We start from the raw sequence: 11,365 nt of genomic DNA on the forward strand, positions 1-11,365 counted from the left end.
TTCGTGCTGCTCTGCGCTCCTGCACGCAGCCCCCCCGAGAGCAGCGGTGTGGGGTCAGCTCTGTCGGGCTCCCAGCAAGCTTGGCACCTGCACAGGAAAGCCTGGCCAGCCCTCAGCACCCAGGGAAGGAGAGGCTCCCAGAAGCAATTTCCTCTGTGAAGCAAAACCCATTAAGCATAGCAATGGAAATAGTGCCCGGGGGAGGTGAAAGCTCACTGTCGTCTTCTTCCCTCTTGTCTTCAAGCCTTGTCTCAAGTCCCTTCTGGATTCTTTTTCACTCCCTGAGGTCCCTCCCCAGCTCCTGCCTCCTTCTCCTCTTCATCTCCTTTACCTTCCCACACATCTCCAGCTCTCTTCACCACAGTCTTTGGTCTCAGACAAAGCACGCGACGAGGCGCAGCCTGGAAGTGGTCCTGCAGTTTATTTACTGAGATGTTACACTGTTTACAAGGGTAAGTGGAGGCACTTCAGGACCCCTCAAATGAGGGAGTACCACAGTGAATGCTGACCTGCTTCCTGAGAGCCTCCGGATACTGCCGCTCTCCCTGCCTGCTCTGCTTCCCATCGTCTCTTCCCACCTCTCGTCTCCTGCCCAAGCAGACCCAAAGGGACCGCTGCGGCTGCCACCCCCTGCCTTACTCCATGCGACTGGCTGCCTTCCCAGGCACACTGCTCCCAGGGCCAGATGCCTCCACGGCTACCGTGGGTGGTAACTTCTCCAAGGCTGCTTTTCTTGCTCCTTGGCAGCTAGGAGAGCTCCCTCCAACAAGTGGTGGGGAGAAGAGGGCAGATGCAATCTGCAAATGCAAATGCAGATGCAAATGCATCTTCTCCCTGTCTCTTGTTGTCCCAACAAATTACTGAGGACATACTGTAGAAATGGGAACAGCCACAGGCAGAGCACAGCTCCATCCACCGTGGCCTGGGCCCACAGGACAGCCAATTTGTCCGTGGCAGAAGGGCTTTGAATTTCTGGATGGTACGTGTTGAGCACGGGGCTCAGGCTGGCAGACAGAGAACAGACGTGCGGACGACCTGCTGGTCTCTTCCTTTTCTGATCTCGGTGAATCACAGCCTTTAAACACGCACACACCCAATCCCAACTCCATTTCTCAGGCTTTCCAGCTGAGGAATAAGCAAGCAGCACTTTGTGAAGGAGAAGGCAGCAGAAGCCAGGGCGCTAACTCCTGCAGCCCGCGCCTCCCCCGCCCACCGCAGTGCCGCAGGACCCCTTGGGGCCCTGGCCGCTCCAGCACGAGGCAAGAACTGCACCCGCTCAGGTAGTACCCGGCACATCTCACATCGACTGAAGTGGCAGAGCCAAGTGTCTGTCCATCTCCTCTTCTGCTACTCTTTCTCGACAGCTTTCTTGCCACTTCCCTCCTTACGCAGCAATCGGTAATACTTAATTTTCATTGCCTCTGCCCACCATGACATCCACTCTTCTTGTAGGCTCAAATCTAGGACAAGGCTGCGCAACCTAAACTCTGCTTTGAATCTCACTTGACTTGGGTTTTCGCCTGGCAGATACAACAGAAAGTCACTTGGACACCTAGTTTGATCTCACGGGCCAAATAGGGTTCTCGCTACCTACAACTTAAAGCAATTACAGTAGGGCCTGCACAAAAACAATGTCTTATAGCTCAGTGCCCCCTCTCCTGGCTGCTGACAAGCAGTGCCACGGCCTTCCCGTGGTCATCGTTTCAAACTCCCCTAGGAACTACCGGGAAAACCCAACGTGCACTTCAGCCAGCAGCAAAGAGGTTACTGCAGACTCTGGCAGAAAGGGAGCAAGACGGTGTCTCTAAAACTGGGTGACGCCAGCAGGTTATAAAGCTCCAACCCGACCGTGTAGCTAATGTAGGCTGAGATGACGATATTGTTTGAGCAGAAAGCACAATGTGAAGCTTCCAGCTTCATTGACCCTGATTCATCGCGGAAGTATCTTAGTGCTGAAGAGATCAGATTGATTTGTGTACATAGGGTCAGAGGACATGATAAACCAGATAAAAACTCAATACACTAGTAACGTGTATGTTCCGCTCCAGCCCAGCTGCAGTAGGTTAGCATCCTCTCACATAGCAACGTGCACATGGCATTAATGGGTTCACACAATCCCCAGGGTCCTGCTGACACCACGTCAGGTTTAGTTTCAGAAGGCCATGTTAGGCTGTTCCCACACCTAAAAGCCCCCCTGGACCCAGATGTAAGAAGCAGCTCTCCGTCAGCAACACTGCAGTAGAAGATACAACTCAAGGCAAGTACTCCGATGGTCTTCACCCAGGAGACAGTCTCAAGGGAAGCCCAAACTAGCACAGCTTCTTTCAAAAGCAGCATCTGCCTGCCCCACACTTGAATCACATCGCCTCATCAGCACAAAACACAGAAAAGCATGTTACACGCACTGGAGTTCAGTTCCCAAAGCCAGTCTTGCAAAGCAAACATAAGTTGGAAGTGCGCGTGGCCTTCCCGCGTCACTCACTCCTGTGACAGGATGAAACCGGGGCAATGTTATCCTTCCACCAGTTTTTGTGCAAAGTCCCACCGACAAGTCTGCTCAGTATTTAGTGCTCAGGCTGCCGTCAACTCTAGTGAAAGCACTTCTTAGCAGGCAAGATCAGGAAAACAGAGGAGAAATACGGGCTTAGAACTGCACGCTCGGCCCCTCTCTGCAGGGCCAAATGGCTGTTCAGGTAGGAGAGAAGGGCGGAGAGTGGGAAAAGCACTCATTCTTGTAAGTGTGGTACGTGGCAGGTGTGTGGCAGTTTTGAAGAAGCTTCGCAGTAAGGGTTTAATGGGACTGATCAAGGAAACCAGAGTGATTTCTGAAAAGGGGAATCTTTCAGCTCTGACAAGCACTGATCAAGTAAGCATCTGAGCTGGGAAAATCTGGCTGGCATATTTGCCCTAACAAAGACGCTGCCTACAACCCAGAGGACAAACACACTCTTAATAAGGGAGTGTTATCTCCCTTTGTCCAAAAAGGAAACTGAGGCAAGGAACAGCTTTGAGTTGCTTCCTGACAGGCAGAGGCAGTGCTAGATGAACAGCTAGTTTTTTAAATAAAACCACGAACTCCTGAGCCATATGCTGTGCTACCAGACAATGTGTTTTATAAAAAGCATATCTGGGGACAGAACCAGCCCTGTGTGAAGAAAGCATTCACACTGTGCCTCTACTGATTACATCACATCTCTGTTAAGCAACTGGTTGAATTAAAATTTTGAATGAAGCTCTTGTAATAGCTGGTCACCAAAAAATGGATAGAAAATCACTGATCAAGATCAGAAAGGGTTGTGCTCCTAACTCACTGTTTCTCTCATAAAAATAGTATGTGGTGTTACAGTATGTCAGTTCTCAAAACATTTCTTGCTGCTGCTCCTCCTGGTTGCTGTTGGTCTGAATGACAACACCCATTGCTTCCAGGCTGGCAGAAGCAATCAACCGCTTCATTCTGCTGACCGAAAATAAATCAATGCCAGAGGACAGACTAAGACATTGTTTAGAGCAAAGGAGACACAGGAAGAAACATGAACATTTTGTGAAAGGGTAATTTAGACAAGTGAGAAAGTGCGTGTGTGCTGGTTGCAGAGCTATTTGTATTTAACTGGGTGTCAAACCTCCACGGCTGCCTCACCTGCTTGAAAAAAATACATAGAAAACAAAAGGAGCTGAGAGTTTTACAGGAAATTAATGTAAAACTTAGGTGAGGAAGATTTTTCAGTTTCACTAACCATTCCAAAGGAATTCACCACCGGGAAGCTTGACTGACACTGCTGTGTCAGTGAATGCACAGCTCCAACTTCGTTCATCATCCATTGCAGCCAGGCACGGGAACAGACTAGGGAGGCTGTGGGTTCTCCTGCAGAGGCGGCTTCTGAAGGCCTGGCTGGACAAACATCACCCTGAGATGGGTTAGACGGGGCTAATCATAGAATATCTCAAGTTGGAAGGGACCCATAAGGATCATCAAGTCCAACCCCTCCCTTTAGCAGAAGGACTGGGCAGGTCAGCTCATACCTCTTTTCAAAAACAGGCCATTAAAACCCAAACAAATATTCTTACGTGAAGACATAACTAATCAGCATCTCAAGTTTTGCCTATTTTTTATTTGATTGCAATGAAAACCATTGTGGCAACACCATAAAATGTGTCTATGGACTGCTTTCTCATAAACATCAGTAGTCCTCCAGTTTAAAAGCTGAGGGACATAGGGAGAAATGACACTTGGAAGTCCTTTTCAGACCTCTTTTGTATAGTTTTGTAATAAGGATTTATTGTGCCATTCTGAAAATACACATGTTCAAACTCCTCTAACTTACAGCTTGCTGCGGTGCAATCATAAAGGACAGTTTGTGTTCATAAAAAGTACAGAGCACTCCTTTGTTGTATTTCTGGACAGGAAAAAAGCATCCGCCAGCAAGAAAAACACACAAAAAAAAAGAAGAAAAAATTCAACAGAATAGCAAATCTACGAACCAAATACTGTAATTTAAAATTACAGGATCAGATTTTTTAAGGGTCTTACTGTTGTTTATTCCTAAACACCTAGGGTTACTACAAGTGACATTGCCTACTTACAAGAAGCCAGTGACATTGAGGACTACTTCAGGGATTTTTTTCTCCCCACTCTGAAAGAAGCTGCACAAAATATTGGCAAATGAGCAGCTGTCTGCTTGGACTTTGCACGCAGCAGCAGAGGAGAAAAATGTTCTTACAAATGTAGGAAAGTGAGTTTGGAGAGTCACCCAAACCAATCCAGAAATTGATGAACTAGTGATTTTGGATATAAACCAATTAGATCTCAAAGCCACCATCTCATTAAACTAATCCTTCCAATTCAAAAATGCTTCTCATCACAGATGGACTTAAGCTTGCTTCCCTTGCAGCTGAAGCACTGAACACAGCTTTGACGTGCTACATGAAGTCTATGCTACAGTGCTTGGAGCAGCAGAGTACGAATAGAGAGACAGCCAATTTCCACCCGCTACCCACCACTCTGCAACAAAGTCGAGGTAAAACGGAACCACCTCCATCCATCTTTGTTTCATAAAAATGCAATTTATAAAATCAATAGCTTATTGATTGGTTGGCAGCGTCCCTCCCACGACTTAAGCAAACAGCTATTACCCACGTGGGCTAATTCTACACTCACATGACTGCACAAATGTACCTCCCCACCACGTTACCTGTAAGAGAAGGGGAATGATATAAGCAGGACTGCATTAGCTGTCATGGCCAGGGTTTTGTAGAGACCTGCACTTTCCGATCTATGACTAATCTTTCTGCTGCGGGGCAATTAACAACAGACATTTTACATTACGAGCATCCCCTTACAAAATATTTATTCAACATAAAAATCAAGAAACGAACAATAGACAAAAGCTTCGTGAAAATGCATAGGCTATTATGTGCCATTAAGTCATTAAGTGCAGCACCATTTGATCTTGCACGTACTTGAAATACTTTGTCAGGCACAGCTTCCAGTTAGTCTCCTGTGGCAGGGCAGCTGGCCCTGTGCAGCTGAGGCAGAGACGCCGAGGTGCTTGTGAAGCCAACACGCTGTCCCCTCTCACTACCTCCAGAGGCAGAGCTTTCACTCCTCTGGCCAAGGAACGGCCACGTACCCTTTCCACTTGAGGTTTCCAGTTTGAAGCATCCAACATCCAGGTGCATCTGCAAGTCCAGTAACAACTCCTCCAAGATTTGGATCTTGCTGTCACCTCCCAGTGATTCCCACAGAAGAGGAAGCGCTCAGTACCATTACGATCTGGCTCCTCCACTTAGGTACTCTGCAAGGTCCACCTTCGACAGATGCTTGGAAGCACCCATAAGATGTCTAACACCTGCTTCCAAAGGACAACCATCCTGATGACCACGGGAACTAAGTCCTACAGAGATAACCATCTCCTTTCTGTCTCCAATCCGATGGGACTTTCAGATAATCTAGGTTTAAGGGCATCCACACTGGATGATAACCACTGTGCTGTTTAGCAAGTTCCAACTCCAGTCACTCCTACTGGCAAGAATGACATTTACTGGGATCATTTAGATAGATCAGAAGGAAGGAAACTCAGTTCATTTGCTCTGTCCCTTCTACTAACCAAATTTAGTAATCAGAAGAATTTCTCATAGGAGAACAGACGGCTCAGAGGTTGATAATGGGGGAGAGTTTCCATCAAAGTTGCTGCTTCTGATCTGGTCTGAACTAACTCTTTGTTGCCTTCTGCTGCCTCCTCTGTAAAACAAGCGGAGGAGCTTAACACCCATCATAAAGACGCATCCATCGCAAAAGCCACTCGCATCAAATGAGAACATTCTCCACCCCGTGCAGCATCAAGCCCACAAGGGCCGAAAGGGAAAGAGAGGATGAGGCGGCACGTGAGACCTGCACGGCCACTTCGCTTGCTACATGGGTTAGAGGAGGTATTTTTCTCCGGGGCACTAACACTACGTACAAAAGTCAGCGAGAGAGACACATTCCTGCCTCACAAAGAGTACCCGTTCCACCTCAATGTATAAGAAATGGGAAAAATTCAGTGCGATTTGTACCACATTTTTTTCCACATTATTTGGGTTCTCCAAAGAACGGGGAACCTGGAAACAGCTGTTCCCAGGAGGCTGGAATAGGAAGGACAAGATGAAATACAAAGAATTACACTTTTTTCCCAAACAGATCCGGTATTGTAAATACCAATTTGGAAGATAAAGAATAATAAATATTAATTATCCTTTTAGAAAATCCTCTCATACCCTTTCAGCCACCTAGCAAACACGTTAACTGCATACCTCAGGAGTGGTATCAGTAAGCTGTAAAGCTATCCAGTGATGTGATGCGATCTATTTTTTATACCCTTGCTGTCTGCCTTTAAAATTTGCACTAGTCTAATCCGAAGATGTTATAGAGAAGAATTCCCATTAATGGACAGGGAGCCTGTCCTTCCCCAAAGCTGATTCATCTTTCCCTTCTGCGACAGACAGACTGTAAAACTCTCGGTGTTCCCCACTGTAGCTGCATGTTCTTCAGGCTTTTAACCATCCATATCTGTGAACTTTCTTTTCCCATAATTCTGGACCAGACTGGAAGCCGTGATTTGAGAAGCCTGTCCCTTTTCCCAGCACTGGAAGTCATTCAGCCCTTTCTGGCCAGCTCGAAATAAGGCTCGCTCCAGTTCATCCAGCCGAGCCACCAGCGCTGATGTGTCTTCGTTGTAGGCATTCTGAGAGGAGTCCATGATACGACGAAAACGGCTAATAAATGTCTAAAGAAGATAAACGGAATTACTGACAGGTAACACAGAGGCTTCTTCAGCTCAAATGCTAGAGGCCTCAGCTTTCACGACTGAAAAGCCAAAGGTGTAGGCTCTAGTTCACAACTAGTCAAGGGTCTGCAAACAGTGTAGCACCTATTAACCTTGGACGCAAAGACAAAACATTTCCTGCCTAAGCTGGGAGAGCAAGTGCCTGATATACTGGATGGGAAGCAAGCACAGAATTAGATTTTGGCTGCTTCCTAATGACAGGCTTGAGCAGACCACAGAGTATAACACAATTACGATCTATTCCATGTCACTTCACAAGCAATCATTGCTTCAGAGCGGGTGGAATGAATCTCATGCCACAGCAGCTGCTGCAGGAACATACAAGCTGCAACTTGTGAACGGCCTGGAAGTTAAGCCAAACCACCACTGTAAAGCATTCAGTATGCTGAAAAATCACTTAACCACAAAAAAGGTCAAAACCCCAAATCTATAACTAATAAATAACATTTTAAAAAGCTAAGCAACAAGACATATTTAAGGATTTTTATTTCCCTCTTTATCTTTGCTTTCGGGAATAAAAAAAAAAAAGGGTCAAAACTCTTTGCAAACTGTGCTTTGTTATTTCAGAAGCTGATTTTAGAATCATCAGAACTGTAGTATTTTAGAGATTTACTTATAGAATAAATATATTATAAATTAGTAACTCTCATCTCATTTTGGCTCTGCCGCTAAATATTTATACTTCACATTTATAATTCCTGAATATTTGGGAGAGGGTTTTTTTTGGTGTTTCGTTTATTTTTTAAGTCAGCACAACTCCCCTCTTGTTTCGTTTTAATAAAGAGAAAGCATACCTTGCACGCTTTGATTTTTCTGTCAACAAGTAATGTGTGCTAATGTGGCTTTTTTCTTAAGATGTCCATTAGCAGAAAGAGAAAAGACAAGGAAAGGTGTGGTCACCTCCTCAATGCAGAAAGCAAGCTTTCAGCGGACAACTCCAAGAAAGCAGCAGTGCTTTAAAGCCTCTTTGCATCAGCCTTCATTTAAAGAATAGAGAAGGTGGGGGGGGGCGAGGGGGAAGAAGGAGGAAAAAAAAAAGCCAATAGCAATCATCCCAGACTACTTAGAGACCTGGCTGAAGAAATCTCAGAGCTGTTAGTGGTTATCTTTAAAAGCTCAAGGAGCTCAGAAGTCCGGAAACTGGCAAAGATGGTATCTATCTTTTAAAAGAGAAAGGGGAGATGGAGAGGGAGGCAGGAAGAGCCAGGGAATTATACATCCATCAGTATCAATTCCTGGAAACATACTGGAACAAATAAACTATACATAAACTTCTGCAAGAAAATAGAAAGAAGAGTAACAGCCAACCTGGACTTGCCAAGAACAAACTTTGAGAGACCAGCCTAGTTTCCTATCATGGCAGGATGCTAGGCCTTACAAAGGGAGGAAAAAGCAGCAGATAGGTATCTGTCATGGGGCATTCTTGCAAGATTTAGCTAAACTGCCTGTAGGGGGTCGGTAAAGACAATTATCCATAGCTCCTGTCAGGAGGGAAGAACATATGGAGCGGAGTTCAACAGGGGTCTATCTGGAACTGAGTACTGTCTTACTAAAGGAACAGAAGTTATGCTTATTAAATTAACAAACGACATGCAGCAGGAGGAGGAGGAGGGATGACTGCAAGCATGTTGGACAGCAGAACTCTTAATTCATAATGATCCTGACAAATTAGAAAGATGGTGTGAAAACAATAGGATGTAATTCAGCTGGGACTAATGTAAGGTTTTACATTAAGGCAGAAATAGGGAGCTGCACAAACACAGGAAGAGGAATGACTGTCTGCATATGCAATCTGTATCATCTTACTGTGGACCGCAAACCAAATGCATACCAATGTCACTCTATCGTGAAAAACAACTTGCTGCACCACGATGAGCAAAGAGCATCATGGCCTACAAAATTCACAAAGTAATCTTTTTGTTTTCATCAGCGCAAGTCCTGGCAGGAGACTGTATGCTGTTCAGGGCACTGCATGTCACAGTGGATGCAGATCAACTGGGAAGACACCAGCAGTGCACAGTACAGACAACCAGAAGTTAGAAAGCATGACCCACAAAGAGATACCAAATGAATTGGGACCGCTGCAGGAAGGAAGAGAATAATCTATCCTCAGCGTTTACTTTGTATGAGACAAACAGAACAGAGCTTGTATTGCTACGAAGGAGCTTTAGTTTAGAGATCAGAGGAAACCTTCTAAGATTAGGATGGTGGAGCACTGAAACAGATTACCCAGAGCCGTGTGAAGTCTCATCATTATGGAGCTTTAAAACCAGGATAGAAAAATAGAAATAATAGAGGATGAATTAATTCTTCCTTGCAGCACAGGCACGATTAAATAATCTTACATCTCCTGTAGACCTATTTTACAGGATTTTATGGATACCATATTCACTGTGTGGAAACTCCAAGGTAAAATTACGCTCCTGGATGCATACTTGAGGCTTCCACCACTAGACCGTGCAGTTGCCAAAAGGGTCATCCTACAGCTTGATCTAGAAATCCATATTCAATCCAGAAGTCATTTGGATTAAAACAGGGTATTTTTCGTGAAGACTGCTGAGCAGTTGGGAACACAAGGAAGATGGAAAAACATAAAACCAAATTTCAAGACTTAGTTGAGATACTTGCCTGCAGGATAGTCTGAGCTATCTCAGGATTCTCTGGATTGACAAAATTCAGGAGCTGGGAGCCAAATCCATAGTAGTATGGCCCCATTTTATGCAGATCAACCACATTGGCATCAGCGCTGAACACTGTTCTCCAGGCTTCCTTGTAAATCTTTGGCAGTTCCACAGAAATAATTCTTCTTTTGCTGTCATGTAGACCCTTTGCAAGCCACAGAGGTATCTCCAGGTTTGATCCCTGCATGAATGAGAAAAAACAAAAGTTGTCCTTGCCATGAAAATACACATAAAGCAACCCCAAAGACAAACAGTGAACTTTATTAGTGAAGATCCAGTATTACCAAAAGTCAATTCTGTTTTCAGAACAGTCTACTGTAATTGTAATATAAACCAGACACACTTTAGATGCATTAATTATTACTGCAAGACTCTGAAAGTGGATTTTTCTTATTGATGTTGTATAATCTAATAATTGTCAGATTATTAAATACGAAGAAAAAAAAACCCACGCAAAATGCATACAATAAAAGTAAAAATAACTTCAAAAAAAATAGCTAGAAGCTAAAATTTCCTTGCCCAAAAACGTGACCCCAAAAATAGAGGGCCGCTGGGGCCTGGGACGCGCAAGAAGAGGTCGGCAGCGAGGCCGCGGGCCCCAGGGCCCACACGGGAACGGCACCCACGCAGCCACCACCGGCACGCCCCGCCCAGGGCAGCCCCTGCGAGGCACTGGGGGGGGGGGGGCGCCTACAGCTCCCAGCGCCACCCGCGCCTCCGCGCCAGCTGTCCAGCGCGTCCCGCCCCGCGCAGTGCCTGCTGGGAGTTGTAGTTCTTCTCAACACGCCGGTTACCTCCGGGATCGAGTCGCCAGTGCCGGCCCCCTGGCCCAGCGCGAAGGCCAGGCGCGGCAGGGTGCTCTCGGCGCGGCCCGGCAGCTTCTCCTGCGACATCAGGATGTCGTCCAGCGACAGGAAGTTCTCCTCCAGGCCCAGCCCGGGGCCCACAGGGAAATACGCCTCGGACATGGCCGGGCGAGCGGGCACCGGGGCGACCCCGGCACCTCGGGGCTCCCGCGGCGGCTCCCGCGCAACCGGTCAAACCCCTCCCGCCGCCGCCGGATAGCGCGCCGCTGCGCATGCGCCGTGGCACCGCCCGCCTCCGGCGGCGCAGCCCCGCCCCGTGCCCGGCGGGTGGGATCGGGGCAGGCCCCGTGCCTGGCGGGCCTCTGCCTTGTAGCTGCGCTGGCACCGCGGCGGCGGCTCCCCAGCGCCCGGGGTATCCCCGGGAGCGCCGCGGCCGCGCTGGTCCTGCCGCCTGGCGGCCCCAGGGTCCGGGCAGGCGCGCTGCCGAGCCAAGGGGAGGCCAGGCCTCGGGCCTCGGCAGGGACTGCGAGCTGCTGAGACCTGGGCCTGGCGCAGC

General features: G+C 47.2%; 1 protein-coding gene across 1 annotated transcript; it reads right to left on the reverse strand.

The window, feature by feature from the left end:
- Positions 1 to 5,328: 5,328 nt before the first annotated feature.
- On the reverse strand, positions 5,329 to 11,071 carry GINS3 (GINS complex subunit 3). The gene is made up of 3 exons (XM_075160742.1): positions 10,798 to 11,071; positions 9,951 to 10,184; positions 5,329 to 7,262 (listed from the first exon to the last, which is right to left on the reverse strand). Exons 1-3 carry the CDS (start codon positions 10,969 to 10,971, stop codon positions 7,032 to 7,034), a joined length of 639 nt encoding a protein of 212 aa, XP_075016843.1. The 5' UTR covers positions 10,972 to 11,071; the 3' UTR covers positions 5,329 to 7,031.
- Positions 11,072 to 11,365: the final 294 nt, after the last annotated feature.

Source organism: Calonectris borealis, chromosome 12 (assembly GCF_964195595.1).
Source record: "Calonectris borealis chromosome 12, bCalBor7.hap1.2, whole genome shotgun sequence".
Lineage (NCBI taxonomy): Eukaryota > Metazoa > Chordata > Aves > Procellariiformes > Procellariidae > Calonectris > Calonectris borealis.